General features: G+C 33.2%; 1 protein-coding gene across 1 annotated transcript in view; it reads left to right on the top strand.

Moving 5' to 3' along the window:
* Window positions 1-25,201, top strand: part of DPYD (dihydropyrimidine dehydrogenase) — an 850,732-nt gene that overhangs the window by 252,491 nt on the left and 573,040 nt on the right. Inside the window, exons 6-8 of the mRNA XM_019457587.2 lie at window positions 4,788-4,984; window positions 13,611-13,692; window positions 22,801-22,888. Of these exons, the coding sequence (XP_019313132.1) occupies window positions 4,788-4,984; window positions 13,611-13,692; window positions 22,801-22,888 (367 nt within the window). The remainder of the gene's footprint in view (window positions 1-4,787; window positions 4,985-13,610; window positions 13,693-22,800; window positions 22,889-25,201) is intronic.

Consider the following 25,201-nt stretch of genomic DNA (forward strand, 5'->3'; position numbering starts at 1 on the left):
GGATATATAAATGATTCACATTACTTAGGTTTCTAAAGTATTTTGTTGTATATCAACACCCCCCCCCCCCATGTGTATGGATCTGTTTACTTAACTTCCTAGCCAATTTTTTAAAACATTGTGTCACAATCAGGCTACTTCATGGAAGTATATTGTGTACATATGAAACGGTTCATTTTGTGTATTTTAGTTGAAAAGAAGTTGAACATCACTGTTTTAGAAGTGTAGAGGTCCACTTATTCCTTCCAGTCTTGAGGAAGTTGAAAAGTGTAGCTGATATATCTCAAAGTTTGGGCATGATGCTGATGCAATCATGTCAGAAGTTAAAAAAAACAAAAAAACAAAACATGAACCTTCACATATTTCCTGAGTACAATAATGGGCTTAAGCCAGATTGGACCAGAACTTAAGAGGGTGATTAAATTTTCAGGAATTTCATGAACTGGTTGTTAAATACAACTATTATGAAAAATTAAGTTTTATAACCGTATAATCATATAAATTATGTCAAAAACAAATGTAACAAATACTAAAAACTCCTTGAATCATAATTTTTTAGTTCATTTTTATCTTAATGATGTTCTTGAGATTATTTCTCTTACACTGTATGTTGTATATTCAAGTTTCTACAATGATGAAAATGTTCTTTAATACATTAGTCAACTAGCCACATGTATTTATTGAACACTTGAAATATGGCTACTGTTACTGAGGAACTAAATTCTAAATTTTATTTAATTATGATGAATTTAATATAAATTTGAATAGTCACTTGTGGCTACTGGCTACCATATTGGACAGTTCTATCTCACAAAGTTTGAACACTAGGTGAATTAGGAAATAACGTTTGCTAAGTGGCCAGGCACTTTTCTAAAGTGCTTTACATGAATTAACTCACTTAATCCTCATAGTAGCTCTCCAAGATAGATATTACTAACCTCACTTTACAATTTGAGGAGACAGGCATAAATATGTTAAGTGACTTGTTCAATACCATAAACCATGAGAATGATGGAAATCAAGACTCAACCCCAAGCAGTCTAATTTTAAAGTCAGACCTCTTAAAACATACTACTATTATTTGTGATAAAATTCACAAAATTTCATTCAAATATCCACTTCATTAGAAAACTATCAAGTTTTCAATGCAACCTGCTATGAAACCAAGGGAGAAAATCAGTGCAATAAACAATTATAATAAAAAAAGCAGGAAAAAGAATAATATTAATTCATAAATTAGTGTATTGAGCAAGGTAGGATATTGATTATGTATTAACTAGTTCATGAGCTGCAGAGCCTTGGGGTGCCTAGTTCAGAGGCTAATGATTCGCATTCTTGTACATGTCTTTGGTGTTCTATGTATTGAGGAATATGGTTGCTTTCATTTCTTCAAACCCCCTAAGAGCTTCCAACTTTTTGTTGGGCACGGATACAGTTTGAATAGATACATTTATTTGGTTTAATATTTGGGAGTTTTTTTTAAAGAACACTTAAAGGTTAATTGAAAAATGATTAAAATGTCCTTAGGTGAAATTTGATATGTATTGTATATTATTGGATAATTACTACTTTATTTGCGTACCATTGGGTAAAACTTGTGTCGCATATATTCAGTGTCTCAAAACTAAACTATCTCTTGCTTCTGGGTGAGACAAGAAAGACATCTCAAAAATTCTATTCTGTTTATCACAGCTGAACTTCAAAGTATAAACTTTTTGGCCTAGGTAATCATATTAGACTATATTCTGTTTAAGATATCAGCAATAAATGATTCTTTTAAAAAAAATCATGTTTTCTGCTTCTAAACTTTGTTAGCATGTAATGTTAGCTTATAAATGCTAGTAAATTTTGTTATTTTTAAAAGTTTTTTATTTTAATTTCAGTTATTTAACATACACATTCTGAAGTTGTTATCAGGTACCTATGGATTTAGTATTGAAAACTCTGGCTGGGCGATTGACTTTTTATTATTATTTAACTTTAGTAATGAAAGTCTAATATGTCGGATAATGATATACCTATACCAGCTTTCTTCTGGTTAGTGTTTGCATAGAATAACTTTTTTCATCTTCTATACCTTTTTGTGTCTTTGTACTTATGATGTATATCTATTTTATATATATATATATATATATATATATATATATATATATATATAACCTTAATATTTTAATTATAATTTTGACCCATTTACATTTAATGTAATTATTCATATGTATGTATTTATATTCACTTTCTTACTACTTGTTTTCTGCTTTCTCCTCTCCCACTCTGCCCTTCTATTACATGAATTTTCTCTCATTTATTTCTTTTATTAATAAAATATTTTTAAAATTCTACTTTCCCCTCAACAATTTACCTATTAGTAATAGTATTCTTTTAGTAGTTACTATAGTTGTACAATATGCATCCTTAATCAATTGCAGCCTAATAAATGTTGATATTTTTACTACTTCCTACACACTAGTGTACTTTCATTCAATCTCTCATACTTTTTATCATGTATTTCAGTTTTCAATTATCATAAACCCCATGTGACTTTATTAATTTAAACAGTCAATGTCATTTACATTTACCCACATATTTATAATTTTCAGTGCCCTTTATGCCTTCCTGAATTTCTGAGTTTCCATCTGTGATATGCTTTCTTTCTGAAGAACTTCATCTAATATTCTTCAGCAAATCTTTTATTGTTGCCAATAAATATTCCCTGCAAGTGTCTTTATGTTACTTTCACATTTGAAGGATATTTTCCTTCTGAATACAATTCCTGGTAGAAGATATTTTCTTTCACTGTTCAAAAAATACCATTTTATTGTCTTCTGACTTCCATCAATTCTTTTGAGAGAAAAACTTTCAGCCCTTTTTGTTGCTTGTTGACAGTACGGTGTCTTTGTTTTTTTGTTGCTTTCAATGCTTTATTTTTCTCACCTTGGTCCACAGCAATTTTACTGTGATCTGCATGAGTTTCCTTATTTCTACCTTTTTAAAGGTTTTAGAACTTCTTGCTTTCACGTCTTTCATTATTTTGGGGAAGTTCTTGGTCTATTTCTCTTGAAATATTACTACTGTCTCATTTTCTGTCCTCTCCCAATTATGTGTATGTCCTCTGATCCCAATTATGTGTATATTAGCTCTGTATATGTTCTTTTTCTTTCATGTTTGGTTTTTGTTGTTGTTACAGTTTTCTTTCTGTATTTTCCTTCCTATTTTTCCATGCTTTGGTGTAGATAGTTATTACAGTCCCATCTTTAGTCCTCTTGCCCTTTTTGCTCACCTGTTCAATCTGCTGTCAAATACGTGTGTTTAGTTGTTTTTTTTTTTTAATGTTCACTTTTTTTCTTCTCGTATTTCTTTTTTTTTTAACTCCAGTTTCCTGGTAAAGTTCACATTCTTATTATGTATTTTTTAACATTAATTCTGGTTATTCTAAAATCTGTGATAACTACACTTACCTGGATTTTATATGCATCTCTATTTTCTTATTTCTAGGAAGTTTTTAGTTATTAGTTGTTGACAAGCCTAGGCTATTTTACCAAAACGAGGTAGTGTGTATGAAAATTTGTAAATGCTGTGATTGGCTTATTACCCTCCACAGAAGGTCTATCCTATCATTTAGTAAACAAATACAGTGAGGACTAATCACCCTCATTCACAAGAGCTGAGTTGATTCAGGCTGCTTGTCTACGTCTGGTTTGTGCCACTTGTAGAGTAGAGCTCTCCAAGAATTCTAGCTGACTGTTTACTAGGGATCTTCCTTCTTTAGCTGCTACTACACTCATTTTTATTTCCTCTGGGCCATCAGAGTATAGAAAGTTCCCCTCTTCTTTGCAGAGATTTTCTGTGTAGATTCTTAGCCTTTTATCCTGTGCAGTTTAAGAAGCTTATTTTTCTTCACTTTCTTCTGCTTCTGGTTTCTGGCCTCTTACATTCCCCAAACCTTGTATTTCTCTAGTCCTAGGATATTCCCACAGTCTCTCTTGCTGTCTTTTCTGAGCTGTTGTCCTCTCCTAGATTCAGAGCTTTCCTCTTTCTGCTATGAGGTGGTTTTATCCCCAGGGTAAAAGTAACTCCTGAACTGTCATCTCACTTCTCTTCTTCTCTGTTTTCTCTTGAGATCTTGACTGACCCCTCTAGTCTGGTTAGCTTCAGGTATAGCTCTCTAATGCTTTCAAAATATTTTAAAAAGTTATCCTTCAGAGGCTAATCTATTATAATCAGAAGCAGGCATCAGCAAATTATTTACTGAATGTTTTCTATGTGCCAGATTAGTACTAACTGCTGGTAGTACAATGGTAACATGTTTTTAAAAATACCTAAAACATACAACATATAACATTCCATTTAACATAGTAAGTTATATGTGTGTGTGTTTATGAAGGATATGGTCTCTAACTCAAGGAACAAAAATGTTCTACTGACTAACATGGAAACATGACACATAAATAGATACATTTGTAAGGAGTTATGTTAGAGGCATGCAACATATACTATAGGACTTCAGAGGAGGAGCACTTAACTTGGCCTAGAAGTGGGTGTAAAGAAAGTGAGCCAAAATGCTTCCTATAGGATGTGTGACCAGGAAAGGAATTCCAAAGATTGAGAAAGAGTCAAGCATAGGATGTCATCTACTTGACCCAGTAAAACTTCTAATGATACTGTATTAATACTGAAAATATACTTCCTGTTTTTATTTAAAACACTAGTGTGTTTGAAACATTAAAGCATATTTGAAGTTGTAAAAGTTAGTTTATAATTTTTAATCATGGCATTTGATTTCTCCATAGGTTTTCAAAACAATGAATATCACACAAATTCGAGATCCTTCTCTGCCTCACCCCGAAAACATGCCTGAAGCCTATTCTGCAAAAATTGCTCTTTTTGGTGCTGGGCCTGCAAGTATAAGTTGTGCTTCCTTTTTGGCTCGATTAGGCTACTCTGACATCACTATCTTTGAAAAACAAGAATATGTCGGTGGTTTAAGGTAATGCCTATATTTTTTTCATGTTTAAAGTATTAAAAATGATGAGGTAAAAATTATGAATATTGTTGATTCATAATTATATAGGAACTTCAGGCTCACAGATGGTATTTTAAATGTTCTTTTTCCAAATGCTTGATTTTGATTTCATTATTCACTTTAGTTGGCTTTAAGCAGTATTTATTTAAAAATTTCTCTGTCTAGTTTCTGTGAATTTAAGATAAATCTCAGCAAAATATTTTATGGATAGAAGAAGCTGTCATATGAAAACTTATTTCATCCCTGTAAATCTGTCCTTTAATGGAGATATGTCTGAAAATTATAGAAATTAAAGATGGGAAAAACGTAGGTCTGTAGAATACCTGGATAATTCATTTTGTTGTATACGTAGTCATGTTTGCCTGCTCACATATTTTTAATTTGAAATCTCTTTAGATTTGCATTTGATTAAAATCATGTCAGAGTCTACTAAAATTGTTCCATTTTAATGTACATATATGCAGTTTTATTTCAAAAATACCTTACTAATATTTAATATTAATCAGCATCATGATTATAAATCAGGACTCACAGCCTTTTATTCCCATGAGGATTCATTCATTGAAATGGGAAAATATTTACTTTGTATCAATGACTTTCATATATTCAAAGCACACTTAGAAATTGGGTGGGGAAGTTTGCTTCATTTAAAGTAGATAGAACTCTATAGTGGACATACATTACATTTGTGATTAGAATGAAATAAAATTTATTATAAGTAGGAAATGCAAATTACTTAAAACATTTGATATAAAAATGAGAAAGAATTTGGATGGAAAGTTAATATTACTCAATTTGTTATTTTTCATAAATGTGTCATCTTGCATTAGAAAGTTATGACATAAAATACTGTCATTTGGCATATCTGTTGTTGTATTAACATTTAAATTTAATAGCTACTTAATAGCTACTTTTAAAGTAAATTTATCATATTTAATAATCACAGAATACATTTAATCAAATTATGGCTAAAATTTGTGCTTATGTTTTTTTTATATTTTATGACACCTATAAATATGTCAATAATTGTAAAATTTCATATTGGTCAAATGACTATATGAACCCAAAATAAGCTTGCATTAATATAAAACTATTTGACTGAATCATCAAGCCAAGGTATCATATAATAGGAAAACCTATTAAAGAGGATATGAAGCATAAACTGAAGAAAAAAATAACCTGATTGTCAAGAAATAATTATTTTTTCTGTATTGATGTTTCACCACTATGAGTTTTAAGGGATTACACATAGTTTGTAAAGTTTTTTATTTACTCCTGGAATGTAAAATACCTAATATATTATTTTGCTGGAATGATTTAGACTATCTTTTTAATGGTGTTTTACCACAGCTTTATTAATTAGGAAAAACGTAATCTATTAGCAACATATGTATAAGCATTGTACATTTTTTTCAATTATACACATCAATGAATATGTGAGCTAATTTAAAAAATATGAACTTAATTGTTGTATACCCTAATAGGCTAGGAAAAATCTTTTTGCGCCTTAATTGCATTTCACATGGAACAGGCCTGGTTTGTGAATTATTCTGTGTCGGCAATTTTGGTATATTATTATGGTAGCTAGCATCTCCATCTCTTTGTAACTCAAATGCAGAGTAGGAATTTCTAAATCATATAAACTAGCACTAAACTTGTGCTTTTACATATTTGCTGAACATTTTCTAATGGGACAGATTCTCCTGGATTAATGATCTTTGTTTTTTTTAATTCTTTTTTGATTTATTTTCTTTCCTTTGCCTTTGAATGTTCCCAGTATCTAGGGACAATATAAAATGTTTAATCAGTCTTATTTGGACCATCCCATGGAAGAGGCATTATGTGCCACTGTTACAGGATTATAAAAACTGACATTGGAATTTAGCCAGCATTACAACCACAACCCTTTCCTGTTAATTTATTTTTTCACTTACAGATGCCTCTCATTCTCTTATACCTTCAAAGTGGCTAAAAAGATTAAATTAGCTTTGTATTTGAAATCAATTGCTTAAAGAGATGGTGTCAAGTTTTATCTTTCCTTCTCCTTTGCATCCAAACAGATTCTTTTATCCCTGGTGAATTAGTATCACAACCACTTTTTAAAAAATCACTAGAGTTGGTGAAAGATAGCAAGGACTTAATCCCTATTCCATTGAACACAATTGATTGATTTTTTTTTTTTTTTGATGTGGCAACAATATTAAAATAATCAGTAGTTTTGCTTTCCTCTCCTTGTGGTTTCTTTTTTCAGGACTTGGGTTTAAAAAGGTTAAAGGGCTTCATATTATGGTAACAAAGATAAATAAAGATGGTATTAACAGACTGTAAGTGTGCATGCATGTGTATCCTTTTGATTTTGTCTTTTCCCTTTAAAAATTAGTACACATGAATTCTAACATTTTTGCTAGGTGTTGTATAGCCAGAGCAATTTTAGTTATTTCACACATTTTCACCATGTTTATTGCATTTCATATTGATTGACAGTAAAGAAAAATGGGGTTTAGGTGAAATGGTTATAGCAATAGGAATTATTTTGAGTACAAGTGTGATGTAACACAAATTTACAGTGTGGTACCTTTATCATAATAAATAGTATTATGAAAAGAGTGGGAGTTGTTATAGGTAAATTCCATTTACTTGAAAGCAGCATGAACATAGAAGAACGATTTTGTTTGTTTGTTTGTTTGTTTAGGTTTCTGATACTCCATTGATGGTACTAAAGAATTTATTAAAAAAAATTTTTTTAATGTTTATTTATTTTTGAGAGAGACAGAGACAGAATGCGAGTGGATTAGGGACAGAGAGAGAGGGAGACACAGAATCTGAAGCAGGCTCCAGGTTCCGAGCTGTCAGCACCAGAGCCCGATGCGGGGCTTGAACTCACAAGCTGTAAGATCATGACCTGAGCCGAAGTTGGACACTCAACCGGCTGAGCCACCCAGGCGCCCCAAGAATTTATGGTTCCCATAAGGAAATTTTCTGTCAACACTTTAGATGGTTAAAAGAGTACAAGTGGAGGAATAAAAGTTTGTTTTCTTAAGCAAAACAAACTTAGGAAATAATCCTTCCAATCAAATTCTGTCTTCCTTTCTTTTATCCCCTGTCTTACCATGTGGTCTTGCCAGTGATCTCATTTACTTTCATGGTCAGTTACCACTTACAGAAAAATTATTTTAAAATCTGTACTTGTCCTAACCTCTCTCTCTGTCCTGGTCATACATTCAAAATCCTGGACATCTCTTATAAATTTCACCATACCAATCAATAATACGCCTCTTCCTGAGTTTGGTCCCTCAGTGGAGGGCATCACCAAAACAAATGGGAATTATCTGCACTACTCTTAAGTGTCCTGGCAATTTGTATTTTGTGAATACTTTTAAAATATCCTCTCACCTCTCCACCTCTATGCCCCTAACATCTCACTTGCTGTACCTGTATAGCCTCCAAATGGGTCTCTTTGCTTCCTGATTTGTATTTTTCAAATTCATTTTTCTAACAGTTTCCAAAACTGGTTATGTCACCCTTCTACTTGTAATCTCTCAGTAGCTCCCCATAATCTGAGACAATGATTCTGGCTTGGTATTGAAAGCCATGACGTGATGTTACCTTTCCTCCCTCTCTCACTCCCTCCCTCTCTCCTTTCCTTCCTCTCTTCCTTCCTGCCTTCAATATCTATTGATCTCCTACGCGCTGGTCATAATCTCAGGCACTAGAGCTCGGAAGTGGACAAAGCAAAGTACCTCTTCTCATGGGGATTATTACACTCTAGTAATGGGAAGGCAGACAATAAACAAACAATAAACCAAATATAGAATATGTCAGGTGATGATAAATGCATTAAGGTTTGTTTGTTTGTTTTTTAACTGGCAGTTTAGTGGTATGGTGGCATATTTAATGCCTGGAGTAGATTTTTTTTTTAATATGCTTATTCTCTAGTCTATGCAATAAAGTAATTTTCAATAAAAATCATAATAATCAGTAATAAAAACTATTTTGATTCATTCCTATAAAAAACATTAACAATTGAAGTAATTTCAATATTAAAGATACAGCTTACACTGTTTCACTATTTTTTTTAATTAAAAAATTTTATTTCCAATGTTTATTTATTTTTGAGAGGGAGCGTGAGTGGGGAAGGAGCACAGAGAGAGGGAGAACACAGAATCTGAAGCAGGCTCCAGGCTCTGAGCTGTCAGCACAGAGTCCAACACAGGGCTGGAACACACAAACCACGAGATCATGACGTGAGCTGAAGTCGGTCACTTAACTGACTGAACCACCCAGGCGCCCCTCACTATTTTAATTTGAAGCACAAAAGCCTCATAGTTGCCCAAAATTAGAGTTGATGTAAATCATATTGCTTCATGTGCTATCATTTTATCAGTTCCAAACCGACTGTTTAAACATTAGCATATGTCCTAGTAAGGGGTGGAGACACATGCTGCCTGTGGTAGTTGGAACAAGGAATGCTTTCAGCTAAATCAGTATGTGCCAGTGGCCACTGTTTAACTGGGATTTCTCACATGAACTTCCTTATAGAACTCAATGTTTACTAAGAATGGGTAATAAAAATGGGGCAATTTAAAGCTTATTCACATATTACTAGAACTCTACAGCAACCATAGCAATTATTTAGAATTTAGATCTACCAGAGATTTTGGGGGGGTAGGGACAGGGAGACTGTGTTTAGGATATCAGTGACACTGTTGAAAGCAGCTCATAGTGAAAATACAAAGCAGGTTTATTTTGGGGTTCCTGGGTGGCTCAGTCGGTTAAGCGTCCGACTTTGGCTCAGGTCATGATCTCACATTCTGTGAGTTCGAGCCCCGTGTCGGGCTCTGTGCTGACAGCTCAGAGCCTGGAGCCTGCTTCGGATTCTGTGTCTCCCTCTCTCTCTGCCCCTCCCCTGCTCATGCTCTTTCTATCTCTGTCAAAAATAAATGAACATTAAAAAAAATTAAAAAAAAAAGAAAATACAAAGCAGGCTTATTTTAATCAGTATGTAACTGTTTAGTCTAAATCATTACACCCCCTTATGGCCTGCACCTGGGCTAGGGAATAGAGATGATGGAATTTGGGGCTTGAGCAATTCATAAAATGGAGTTGTCTGAGATCCAGTGTTGGGGTGGAAGACCCAAAGTTTAATTTGGGGCCTGATGAACCTGAGATACCTGTTAGACATTCAAGTGAACATAAAAGGCTGGAATTATGGTCTGAGGATAAGAATATGAGATTCATTACATACATGTAGATGACATTTAAAGCTCCGAAACAAGGAGGAATTCATCTAATACTCAAAATACCTGATTACAGGGCTGTGGTGTTTCTGCTAAAGCCTCCTGAAACCCCTCTGCTCCATTGTCATTCCCTGATCACAGCATGTGTACTTTTTTCCTCCTCCCCTTTCTGTTCCTCCTCCTTGCCATTTTCTTTGTCCCCTGATGCCTTCCCTCTTCTTCACTTAACTGAAAGCTGATCATTTGTCACATTTCATCTACCTGATTATCTCATCCCACAATAAGCCTCCCCTCTTTTGAAACACTCTTGTTCACAGTGATATTTTACATTTGTCACATTGTACTGTGTATGTGTATGTATCTCCCATCTGTCTGCTGATCTTATCCATTGGTGTATATAAATATGTCACATTTATAACTATCCATAATCACCTCCCTATCCCCTGTCTACTCATTAATAACCAAATCTAACCAACTTTTTTTTGAGTATCTCACCTTCCACTTACTTCCTGTAGGATATCCTTGGAGATATCCTACACAATTATTTGCTTAATGATTTTGCTAAGCACTGTGGTAAATATTGGCTACAATGCTTTCAGGGCAGTATGAGGATCTAACCAAAGTTGCTGAAGCCACAGCAGCCTGGCATTCCATTTACTCCAATGCCTACTTTAGCTTTCAAAGTTATATTTCTTTTTTGCTTGTGTTTCCTCCTGCTGGGTTGGGTAATGTCATCCTTTCTTTCTTTCTGATCAACAGAAAAGTTGTAGCCTTTCTTTCAAAGCTATTTCTTAAATAACAACCATTTGCCTTCACTAGCATAAGTTTTTCTTCTTTTGTACCATACACTTACTGAAATACCATAAAAATTTTAGGTTAGGGCTTAGTCAAGGGAAGGTACTATGCCTCACAATGTATCTGGATGTTGCCTTGCTATGGTTGGTTTATTTGGCTGGAGTTCTTTATTCACAGCTCATCGTTTTGTTCTCTTGTCCAGCCTTTTGAGAAACTTCATCAGACCCAACTTTAGTCCATTTCCAGTTTCTCTCACACAGAGCCCCATGCCTACCAAGGCTAGGTGTCTGTGTCCACATACAATTCTTAATATTTAAGAATCTTTCTGTGTAGCCTTTCGGGCCATAGAGTAGGAAAAAATATACCCAACCCTTTTGGGTTCTTTGGCGGGGCCTGTGAAATAAGCAGACAAGAGACAGATTAATAAGAAAAACAGTTCACTAATACATGTATCATTCATACAAATAGAAGAACATAGTGATGATAGAACTTGAGGTTCTATCAAAAAGATAGAACTTGAGGTTTATATAGCTTCTTAACGAAGAGCAATAAATTTGCGAAATGGCAAGACAAAGGAAAAGGCTTTAGGCTTTTAGAGGCAACAAACTTTTTAGGGGTGGGAAGGTAGATATATGAGGAAAATTCATGGAATATAAGGGTTATTTAGTAAGGTTTGTAATGTAGATTCTTTTTAGTCTTATTAGCCTGTTTTGGGGCGAAAAAGGGTCTAGAATTATCTCCTGGTGATTAAGAGTTCTGCCCTTAGTGGTAGGGAAATAGAGATACACCTTTGTAAATTTATGTCCTGCTTTTAGGCAGATATTAGGGGGGCAGAGAGCTTTTCTTATATCTCCTTCTCAGTTGCCTTCTGCTCAAAGTAATCCTTATACCAAAGTGACATTTTTTTGGGGGGTGGAGTATTCTAATACCCTCCAAGGGCCCTCCTTGGTGCAGAGTATTATCATGACTTCCCAGGTAGTATGACTAGAGTCCACAAGTCAGCTTAAATGATTTTTATCTCTGACTTAGGCCCAAATTTACTCTCACGTATAATCTTACGTGCTAACTAGATGGAAAGCCCCTGTAGTATAGGGAATTAATTTTATACTGTTTAATACTTTGCATTTTCTATAGCACTGAGCATATCTTGCTAATTGTTTTATGTATGGAAATTAATTGAATAGTTATGTTCTTAAGTCTCCAAAGAATGAAAAATCTGTGTGTGCACTTTGAAAGACTTGGTATTGAATGATCCAGTAGGTTCATCTTCAACTATTATTTATTTATTTTATAAATGTATTGCTATAATGCCTGGATATACCTCATTCATTGCATGTACTACATTCTATTGTAGTTATCTGTGTATGTAACCTTCCCCACCAGAATGAGAATATACTGAAAACGGGAATTTGGTAAAATTCACCATCAAATCACTGCAGCTAATGCTGTGTCTGGTACTTTGTAAATGCTTATTGAATAAATAGATAACTGAATAAATGAATTAGTATATATTCATGAATGTTTATAGCCTTTTTATTGCTATAAAACATTGAAGACTTATTTGTCCTTACCTTTGATACTCCATAAACTATTATACTATTTAAATTATTATATTTTAGTGCTCATTTTTGTTTTTTAAGTGCAAATAGTGAGCACTCATATTAAATAGGATTACTTTTTAATGACTCTATCCTTTTGGGACACTTACTGCTTTCATAGAAGATTGGTTTACTATAAAAAAATATTTTATAGATCGTCTGGAACCAACCCAATAATATTCTAAACAGCATAGTAATTCAAAGTTACAGATTTGAATTTGAACAAGCTAGTTGTATATTTGTGGAATATATATGTATATATATATATATATATATATATATACGTATATATATATATATACGTATATATATATATATATATATATTAAATACTAAAAATAGTTTTAATTTTCATGTTTTTAAGACTTTTTTCTTTTTTAAAAAATACTCTCTTAATGTTTATTTATTTTTGAGAGAGAGACACAGAACACGAATACAGGAAGGGTAGAGAGAGAGGGAGACACAGACTCTGAAGCAGGCTCCAGGCTCTGAACTCTCAGCACAGAGCCCAACACAGGGCTTAAACTCACTAATAGCAAGATCATGACCTGAGCTGAAGTCGGAAGCTTAACCAACTGAGCCACCCAGGTTCCCCTTAAGATTTTTTTTTCCTTAGGAATTCATTGGATTGTTAGATAATTCAGCTAAGTACTCTAACAAACTTAAAAGTGTTGGAATTGCTTTTAACCAATTATCTATTTGTTTTCCAATGTGTATATTTATTTTCACACCACTTGCAACTATTTCTACTGCTATCCATTTAATATTGTATCATACATGTAAAAGTTGGATGTTCTCACACCCATATAATATGAAAATACTCTTAGAAAAAGTGCTTATTCCTTTAATACTGATCAATATAGACATGTTGCATTTTTTAAAGATTAATAATTTTTCCACAAATGCTGCTGCTTCTTCTTCTTCTTCTTCTTCTTCTTCTTCTTTTTTTTTTTTTTCCAGTACTTCTGAAATCCCTCAGTTCCGGCTACCATATGATGCAGTGCATTTTGAGATTGAGCTTATGAAGGACCTTGGTGTAAAGGTAAATGAAAAACATAACACATGTGTATTGCTCAAAGAGTAAGGAGTAAGCTCTACACTAAAGATTAACAGCAAAATGTCACACATTTTAGGAAAGAACAATTAAAAGCTACACCAGGCAGAAGCAGAAAGATGCTTCTCCTTGCTTAGGGCATTTGTCTGTCTACTGTCTGAATGCCACTAGCCTGGAAAAGGGCAATCAATAGTTCTCATCTGGCACGCCTGCATGTGATTAATTGTCTGTAAGAAACAAATTCCTAAATTGCTTTAGGGGTTCACTGCAGCTAATAGAAGGATTTGGTTTCTTTAATCACATTTTTTTCATGCAAGTTGTGTGCACTCTGAAACATTTGTATTTCACAATTTGGAACATAATCTTACAGAGGTTTATTTAATTTATTATATGCATCGTGTCAGTAGTGTTAATGTGATAATCCTCTCTTATCATAAGCAGCAAATCAGTGGTGTAGAAAGCAACAGCTTTGTATTTTTCATTGTTTTGTGAGATAAACCTTGTTCTTTTAAAGATGGTCAAAAGTTAACATATTTGTACTTTCAGAATTTGGCTTTAGATATTCCTGTTCTTTTCTATTAATTAGGAGTATTATACTCTGGCTCTTCACTGGAACATATTGCTATTTTCTGTTTCAAACTATTAATTTTACATAATAGATGTACACAATATATTAATAAAGTATTGAGATTTACGTAAAACATTCTGTAAGTGCATGCAAAAGATATTTTGAAAAATGATTAAGAAACTATTCGTAGCTCTTGCATTTAGAAATAAAAATTAAAGTAATCAAAAGGGGAAATACTCAAAACAATATTTTGTGCTTTTACACTTTATTTGGCAGAAAGCATTTATACATAATCACTGAACAAGAAATCTTATAGCAAGTACACATAACAGATGTGCACAAGTTTATGAAAGCTCAGCGTTCAAAACTAGTGTTCAAAATAGATCATTTAAAGATGATTATTTGTTTTTTAAAAATGTATTCTGAATAGTTCTTTAAATGTCTTTCATTCTGAATATAGGCTCTTAGCTAAATCTCATTAAATAAGGAAAATATTATTTATTGGGACTTCAAACTAATGTATCAGGTGTAAACTAATATATTAGGTGTTAGTAGCAATTGAAGATGAATCAGAAATCAATTTAAAGCGCTTCTAAATTTATCTTATAAGTAATTGCAAAATTCCATTCAGTGTTTGCAGTACCAGATATATTGCATAAATTAGAGCATACCCATTACTCTCATTAGGAAACCCATCAAGGACATAGTAGCAGTGAATGTACTGAGTGCCAGAAAAATATATATTTTAGCAATAGTCCTGCAACTTTCTACTTTTATAGTCAGATAACTTTGACAAAGTCAATTAACATCCCTAGATTTGGTCAATATCTGTTGAAAGGTAAAAGTGTGTACTACCATTTGTGTAAGATACAAACTTATCAGGCCATCTATACAGAGGATATCTCTGGAAAAATAGAAGATTCTGATAGCGTAAGGTTGCTTTGGAAAGGTATGGGAAGTATTTATTACCATTTTGTAGGTTTGAATTTTAAACTCTGTGACTTTATTATATATCAATAAAAAATTAAAGGCTAAATGAAACAAGAAGTTAATACTGTCTTGTCCACCTCTCGGGTTGTTTTAAAATGAGACATTTCAAATATTCAAACTTTCTTTGTAAACAGTAAATTGTATGTATAATTCTGAGGACACACAGCAATGAGATTCTTTTTCAGCTTTCAGGACTTATATCCACTGATAGGATGCTTGCAACTTTTCTAGCTTATCAACTTTAGCCATAAGAGGATACATTTTTTAAAAAGTGCTCTACACTTGTTACCTCTTTTTTCTCCTCGCCAGATTGCCAGATTCTTATTAACCTGCCTTCTGTTTGTACTTCTCAACTAACATTTTATATTTTAAAGTCAACAATAATTTCCTGGCAATGAAATGAATTTTGCTCTAAGTTCATACTGTTTGAACTCCTATCCAGCACTCATGTATGTGTGTGTGTCTGTGTGTATGATGTGTATGTATGTATGTATTTTTAGCTTTCATGATCTAGCATTATCTTGGTTATTATTCAGTTTTTCTTTTTTTTTTCTTTCTAATAGATTTGTTTCATTTATTCAACAAATAATTATTGAGAATTTACTTTTGCCAAGTAGTATGATAAATACTAGTCTAGAACCATCCTTTCAAACTCCACACCTATATTCTTAGTAGTTCAATAAATATATCTATCATCCAAATAGCATACTCATCATACCCAAAACCAAGTTTAATTCATCTTTACTCCCAACTACATTCTTAGTTCAATTTCCTGTTGAATAATTTTAATTTATTTTATATCTAATAGCTTGATAGATTGGTTCTTCTTAATTTTAAATTGAAAAAATTTCAATTTAAAAAATTTTGCAGCCAGACATTGTCACAAGAAAATAAAGAGACTTTTTGTCTGCTCTCTATTTATACATTATATATTTTTCTTCCACTGTTTCATTGGCTGGAATCTCTAGTATGTTATAAAAGAGTGATAATACATGCATTGTTTTTTATCTTTGAGATAACATTTTTAATCATATTGAGCACATTTTTCTAGATTTAGAATATTAAAATGTTATTTTTTTTATTTTAATGGGGAGGGTGTGTTAAATTTTCAAAATGCCCCTTTAAAAAACTTATGCTCAGTTAACATATTGAATTATATAAACCTTTATAAATCTGGATGATATCCAGTTTTGCATTGTTTTATTATATGTGTACGTCTACATTTGCTCTGTTAGTCTTTTTCCTTTTTCCTGCATTTATTTATGTAATCAACACTAAAACTGGAAATAGAGCAGGGAATAGTCAAATACCGTTGCTGTCCTTGCAGAGTTTCAAATCTACTGAAAGCCTGTTTATGTTTTGCTTTACTTATTTGTGTTTGTTATCTTTGTGAGTTTTTGGTAATAGAGTTATGGTAGACTTATAAAAATAAATTTCCTAGCATTTCATTATTTTCTTGTTGCTAAGAGTATTGTCTTGAGACAAGTATTTTACTGAATTTGAAAATTTTACCATTCTGACCTCAAGCCTTTTTATGAGAGATAGAACTTTGGCTTTTTTTTTTTTTTTTTTTAATAGTTATCAGTCTTTTCACCTATTTCATTCTCTGTCAATTTGGCCAATATATATTTTCCTAGAAAAATTTATTTCATTGAGACTTTTGAATTAATTACCATACATTTAAACATGTTATCCCCTATACAACAAAAAATATCTCATCTGTACCTGGGATTATACATTGTATTTTCTTAACATTTTTAATGATAAAAGTGAGTAGTGGTTTTCCAGTTAATGTATTCTTTACAGGAACCAGCTCTTAGTTTTATATTTTCTTATTATCTAATTGCTGACTTTATTCTTTCCTCATGCTATTCTTATACTTATTATTCTTTTTTAATGTCTTGAGTTGTATACTTTTCTTTTTTCTAGGATGAATACTGAAACCATTTTAAATTATTAATTTCTCTTTGAATAAACTCTTGTCAGAATCTGTATGTTTTCATTAGTATTACTAGTGTTATTTTTCTTCAGTAGTTATAGTTTTGATTGTTTTTTCCTTTTCATAGAATTGTTTAGGATAATATTTTTATTTGCTCATGTATTCTTGTGATAGAATTCAAGTTTTTGTTTTTCACTTTACTTATCAGCAGAATATATAGTTTTTAATTTCTTAAATATATTCAGTTGATTTCACATCAAAGGATCCTTCTATTATAATAAAATTATTCATTCCTTAGAAGAAGTAGCCTTTTAGGGGTGCCCAGGTGGGTCAGTTGGTTAAGTGTCCAACTTCGGCTCAGGTCATGATCTCACAGTTCATGAGTTGGAGCCCTGCGTCAGGCTTTATGCTAACAGCTCAGAGCCTGGAGCTTGCTTTGGATTCTGTGTCTCCTTCTCTCTGCCCCTCCGCTGCTCCTGCTTGTGTCTCTCTCTCCCTGTCTCAAAAATAAATACACATTAAAAAAAAAAATTTAAAAGAAGAAGTAGCCTTTTAGCTGTGATATTTTTATAAAATCTCTTTATTTTATTTCCCTTCCCTGTTCGTCTGTTTTTAGTTGTGGGGGTGGGGATGGGCTAAATGGGTAAGGGGCACTAAGGAATCTACTCCTGAAATCATTGTTGCACTATATGCTAACTAATTTGGATGTAAATTTAAAAAAATAAATAAAACAAGTTAATAAAAAAATCTCTTTATTTTATAATAAGAAATTTACTTAGACCACAGCAAATTATTTTTAACCCTAGGGAGACTTTAACAGTCTCATGATATTTGTGTCAATGTCACTAACTTTTTAAATACTCTTTGTTTTGCAATTGAGATTAGGTGGATATAAATATTTTTGTTTCAGTCTTCATAATATTTCTAATGACTTCATTTTTAAAAGCAAAAATGTAAATCTGCATGAAATCTTATATTTTTCTAAATATCTTTATATGCTATTTCTCAAAATATTTTGATAGAATTATTTATTGATTAAACTTAACTTGTACTTATTAGGCATGTCTTCTGCTTCATAATTTGAGTAAAAATACCTAAGATCTCATTTTTGATAACCTCTCTACATCATCTTCTTTTTTATTATAGTTATTTGAAGCATTTCCATTATTATAGAATGTTATTGGAAAACTAATATAAAAACATATCGTAACACTACTGGAGGAGAGAAATATATTTATTAATAGCTGACAAAATAGTTTTTGTGTCTGAAGAAAGCTAAATATTATTTTTAAATTCTTCCATCTGATCTCCTGTCTTAGGGATTCTGGAAATATTTTATCTATTTAGCCAAATATTCTATCAGAAATGTGAAGAGCGTGTATGTTGTAATCTGTATTTTTTAATAATGGGTATCATATATTTCATTTGAAGAAAGAGTTCCACTCCAGAAAAAAGTTGTAAACCTATTTACATTACAAATATTATTATATATGAAGATGTATTATAGATGTAAAGAAAGTTTCATGAAGTCCCAAAGGGGATATTAGATGGAACTTTGGCTCATGGCTTATATTTAGCCCATATATTGGAATAGTAATAATTCTTATGCTGAGCTTGTAGTGGAGTAAATTTTCTTCTGATTTTAACTAAGAAGCTTGAGTACTTAGTCCTAAATTACCAAAGCCACTAGAGGAAGGTACAATATGTGTTGTAATTCATGTTAAGAAAATTAAGATGAAAAAATATTACATATACAGAAGTACAGAGGACTAAAGGAACAAAAACACAAGCAAAATGCTCACCATGTGATTTTTGTTCTAGCATCATATCTATTTAACAAATAATGTTAGGATTTCATAGTTTATCAGCCATAGGAACGTTTTTGATGTTTGTAGTTGTCTCATAATAACTAGTTTTAGCTATGTGTTATATCTCTGAGCCCAATTTCCTAATGCATAACATAAACAAAATTTTAACCTTTTTTTGTCAGAGTCCTTCTCCTTGTTCTTTCTTACAGAGTTAATTATTGATTGGATAACAAATGTTTGGGAGTCTAAGGCTTTTAGAAAAGGGAAATTTGGCTGGAGTTCCCAGCACAGACAGAGAAGAGTCCTGGTGCCTGACACTCCACTCAATGTTGCCATTATTGCTTTGTCTCATTTCCATCATGGAGCTACTTCCTAATGATGGCTATTATCCATCTTTCTCACAATGTCTGTCCACAGTATAGTAAAGTCTTCCTGGTCCCAGTTCTAGTGTATTAATACCAAGAATCAAGCTACTTGTCTTTCCAGTTTTCAATACACAAACGTATAATTCAATTTTTTTTTTCTTCCCCAGTTGCATACATTGCCTGCTAAGCTGGAAACAGACTGTAGAAATATGAAATGTCTTTACATCTTTCCTGTACATTATAAACTCAGACATGTTCACTCTACTAGAGTGGAAGGATTGGGATGTCTTTATTATCATTTGATAAAGCATGTAGTAACATTACTAAACTAAATTGCTGTGCCCATACACGCACCACCTCAGGAGGGATGGGGGTATTTCTTGAATCTTTTGCTGAGGCAGTGGATAAACTAAACTTAAAGTCAGGTATTCTGAGGATCACTTCCACTAATTAACCCATTGGCAGGGTATTCCACTGCTCAACTTTGGAAACTGCATTCTCATTCTATTTGCTAAAACTCAATTTAGAATGTTTGGACCTATAGATTTCTTTTATGTCTAGCCTTTATTATATACCGGTATTAAGGTTATGTATTTCATAAAATAAACAGTAGAACTTTCTTTATGATCAGAAATAGTTTAATAAAATAAAAAATCTATTCTTTAAAAATTAGCATAAATTAAAATTTGGAAATCTTACTATTGGATACATTGAGTAGTATGTAATGCTACTAATTCTAATGCTAGTTAACACTATTAGATACTATAAGCATCTTTAATATTATATATTTACTTGATGTTTTGATTCTTTCTGTGGTATTTGATATCTTCCAGAGTTCTGAATGTTCGTTTTTAATCTCACTTTGGCTGTTCTCGGCTTAGAAACTTTCAGTTATTCCATCTCCCAATATAAAAATAGAATTAGTATTTTAGGAAAACAAAAATGATCCTTTATGATACAATCTCAGACATCTTCTCCCCCTACTTTCTCTTTCTTTTTTATGTTTTACCCTTTGTATTCCAGAAACACTACATTTCAGTAGGTCTTCACATGCGATGTGTTGTTCTGTGCCTTTGAAGATGGTGCCAGTTCTACCCTTCATTCTCCTTTTACTTCAGAATCATCAGGGCATAACTGTTACTCCTGCTGGCTCTGCAGTTGGACTATAGATGTAACTTTGATGAAGGTTGTCTGAGCCCTCTTATTCCTTGGTTTCATCATCTGTAAAATGAGGATACTGATACCACTTCATAGGGGTTCTTGTGAGGATTAAATGAGTCCATATATGCAGTGTTTAGAAGAGAGCCTTGCACTTAGTTAAGTATTCTGTGCAGGTTATTTTCAAGTACTGTTTCATACACAAAATTTGTTCTCCCTCCACCACTCAGTTTAGAGGCTTTTGTTTTTAGGAACATGCTATCTTCAGAACCCAAAGAAGCCTACCAGGAATGGTGCTTCCATCTCTATGGTGGTAAATGAAAGCAAAATTGCAGTAAAATATTTTATTTTAGGGAGGATATACTGCCACATACCTGACAAGACCTCTAAACTTCACTCAAGTGGCTAGTCCTTGATCTTCTTAGGGTTCATTGTCAGCCCTCTGCAGGGCATGTGTCTTAACAAAGTCTCCAGCATAGTAGCCACCTGTTACTCATGCTGTCCAATCTGCATGGTGTTCTTAATGTAATGGATCACTGTGATGTTCTGTGGGGTGACCAGATAGTTTCAGATTACATATATTATTACAGTAGAGAGTCGACATGTTCCGGAGGCAAAACTGTAAATGAATATTCTTATCTTTCCTCTGTGAATGTGAACTGTTTCTGATTCCTTTTTCTCAGCAGCAGGATGGAAACGTATACCACATGCAGGGTACCTGTGGCCTTGTTAGTCTGCTTTAGCAATAATACCACACCTATCACAGAAACTGTATTCAGGGGTACTCTTTGGTTGAGCCTCCAGTAGTTTACAGTTATTCTCTAGGAATCATCTGGCCTCTGCTGAGACCAGACTGGTGAATTACACAGAAATATGACATGGATCACCACCATCTCTCCCCATCCTACCCACCCCCAGTATATGGTAGTGTGTTTGATTTGCTCTCGACTGGGGTTTCGGAAGTTCTCTGTCCTTCCCAATTATTGTAGCTCTTTTTTTTTTTTTTTTTAATTTTTTTTTTAACGTTTATTTATTTTTGAGACAGAGAGAGACAGAGCATGAACGGGGGAGGGTCAGAGAGAGAGGGAGACACAGAATCTGAAACAGGCTCCAGGCTCTGAGCTGTCAGCACAGAGCCCAACGCGGGGCTCGAACTCACGGACCGCGAGATCATGACCTGAGCCGAAGCCGGACGCCCAACCGACTGAGCCACCCAGGCGCCCCATTGTAGCTCTTACTTCACAGACCAGTGACCCAATGTGGGGATAACTTCAACTAACAAGTATAGCAGTTTTGCTTATGCAGCTGAAGACTAGGAGAATAATCACTACCTGGGGCTGTGATCTCAGTGGTCTGTGAGCCAGAATTCTACCAGGCTCCGTCTTTTACCTTGTCCCTGTAGTCCGTACTCTTGTATCCCTAGCTATCAAGGTCAGTGAAAGATCTGTGTCCAGTGTCCTTGAAATGTGTGATTATTCCCCTTTCCCCAGTGTACAGTACTTGTGTAAATGGCCATAGCTCCCTTTAGAGAAGGACTAAGGGAATCATTATAGTATTAATTTGGCGGGATGTTACAGGTCCTTCTTCCTAGGGACTTGGCCACCTTCTGCAGTCAGTAGGTTCCGGATCTGAAAATTGGCTCATGACTGGGTACTGAACGGGTTATTGTGACTTTTAATAGGGATGACTACCCTCTGCCTCCCAGATTTATTCACCTTCCCTGGACCATGTCCCCTATCAAAATTCTATCTATTATTTTAAAAAGCTCTATTAAAATTCTGTTACCTGTATTCTCATCCTGCTAACTTAGCCAGAGTGAATCTCTCTATCCTCCAAATTCCTGTAAACATGTGCTAATCACACTCTGTTTTATGTTACATTTATTTATGTATATCTTCTGCACAGATCCTGATTATACATTGAGGCAGGAACTGTGTTCATTTATCATTTTATTCTTTAAAGTGCCTCACATAGTGCCTTGAACATATTAATCAAGCTATGAAAGTTTACTGATGTGATTTTAAATACACTAGTGTTTCTTCTGCTACTTCATTGAAAGACTTTTGCATTTAGTCCTTTTAAGTAAGACATGTTAGTGTTCTATTTATATACTGTTTTGTACATGTAAGCCTATATACTAAAAGACAAAAATATGTCTACATGTATATGAAATTTTATATATCGATTTTCTGTTCCTTTTGATATTAAAGTTAAGGTTTTAATTAACCAAATGCCAAAACATCATTATTGAAATATTGTTTCTTATAGATAATTTGTGGCAAAAGCCTGTCAGTGGATGAAATGACTCTTAGTACTTTGAAAGAAGAAGGGTACAAAGCTGCTTTCATTGGAATAGGTGAGTAGTTTGCTTTTAAATATTTTTCTTTGTAATTTAAAAAAAAATCCTGACAATGTTCAGAGTAACTGCCTGCAGACATTTCCATGATAGAAGTTATATCTGTTCAGAGAGCAGACAGGAATGAGTGGCTGAAGAAAGTTTTCTATTTATAACTAACTGTGTTGTCTCACCTTTATTATGGATAGACTTTGGCAAGACCATTTTTAAATTTCCTGTTTCTCTCCCTATGTCATCCTCATCAGTGAACATCTCTAAGACACAAAATATCTTTCAGTCATGCCATGGAAGCTCAGAATTTGGGCTAAAAGTTGTCTAGATGCTGTGGCTTTCTTCTCAAGATAAAATAAATTGGCTAAATAGATAATAAAGGACAGAATTGGCTCAGGTTTTGTTTGTTCTATTAATTTTTTTTTGAAAATTTCCTAAAGAATTTTCATATTTAGCTGAAAGTTTAAACATGTTTAATGATACATCTGGAAGTCACATACCTGCTAAGGTATTTCATGTGTATCATGGTTGTATAATTTGTGTACATATTCCATGGAGATTGTTTTCTAACATTTTTTTCCATCCACTTTTATTTTACTGAGAGACCAGAGAGAACAAAGAGTTGATTTAACTTAGTCTTTGTCTCATAAACTGTGTTCATTCTCTCATATGATCATACTGGGGACAGTTACAGCATACAAACTGAGTAACTCCATATTCCTGTCTTTCAGTTTGTCTTTCCTGCAGTTCCCAGTCCTTAAATGTGAATAGCTAAGAAATAAATCTATATGAGATGAAAACTGTTCCTCCTCTTTAAGTGATCACACATTGGATTACTTTTGTTTTGGAGCTGTCCTTATTCATAGTGTTTCTGGAGTGAAATTATCAGGAATGCTTCTTAGCCTACTACATTTTTCTTATCAGGATGCCATGTATTCTCTTACTAGGTAATTGCCACCAAGTCTAAGACCATCTCTGTCACTCCCTTTATTTAGAATAAAACCTATGGAGAGGAAAATAAATTTTTGCCATCATTTCTAGCTTCTAAGTGTCTTGAACCTCCTTCCTTTCAGAAACTTGAGTTCAACTGTCATCGCTATTTCTCTATATTATCTTCATAAGTACAATAATCACTGTGTGGATCAAGAACAGGAAGGAGAAGATGTCTGATATTTTCATAGGTTTCCTCTTGAGAGGCACTAAACCAACTTTGGTTTTACTTTCAACATTACATTTGTATGTTAAATTAACATACAAGAAATAACATAAAGAAATAAGTCAAGCGTTTATGAAGTACACTCTAATACCAACAATTTGGATCAGCAAGTTGTTACTTTCAACAAGTACAGGTTCAAAAATGCTTGGTGAATAATAAATGGAAAATTTAGTAAGGCAAAAGGTATGAAATATTGGTGATGTTTTCAAATAATTATTTGAAATTCACCATTGCAGCTTCCTACAGCAGGTGTGCATAAAAGATGGGTTTCCCATTAATGGAGTAGTATATGCTATTGCAGTTTTGTGTATCTCTACGAATGTTGTCTACAAAGAATCTCTGTATTGGAGAGATGGGCCAAATAAATAACTAATACATTGAAATATCTCCAAATTAATTGCATAATAAACAAATTATAACAAAACTTTGGAATAATTAAATGGTTTATCACTCTGAGTAGTTTAGCCAGAGCAGTATCTTCCATCTGTTAGAATCAATAATGTGTTTTAGTTTTTTTAAATTTCATTCCATTAAATCCCCTTACATATGTTATTTGATAATGCCACATCCGTTCACAATACTCCATTTCACTCCGCACCGAGGTGTGAATACTGAATTTAAAATGTGGAGTCCTTTCATATTTATGTTGCTGTGCATTTTCATGCTGGGAAGTGAATCTTTTGACATTTTGGTGTAGTGATGTGTAGAATGCAGTTATGTTCTATTTCAGTATTTTATACGAAATATATACAAGGAAGTTTCATCTTGTCAAAAAAAAAAAAAAAGCTTCTGTCTATAGAAGACAAGTAGCGTTACCTCCAGGAGTTGTTTATTTGACACTTTTGATTGCCAAGTTGGGAATTTATGACCTTTCTATTACCATATAACTGCCTGTTACTTGGACAGCCTCACATCCTTACATGCTTTTGTTCATTAACCATGCTTCTATATTGTAATTAAACTTCATTCACTTACTTTACCTTTTCCCACTCAGTTTGGAGAAGTCAATTTTGGAATAGGACTTCTGTATTATTTAGAATATAGGTTTGGCCACTTTAAGAAGGGAAAATGAGACTTAAACTAGGTACATGTTTATCCTCCCTCAT

This window comes from Panthera pardus, unplaced genomic scaffold (genome assembly GCF_024362965.1).
Source record: "Panthera pardus isolate Hobbes unplaced genomic scaffold, ASM2436296v1 HiC_scaffold_11, whole genome shotgun sequence".
Lineage (NCBI taxonomy): Eukaryota > Metazoa > Chordata > Mammalia > Carnivora > Felidae > Panthera > Panthera pardus.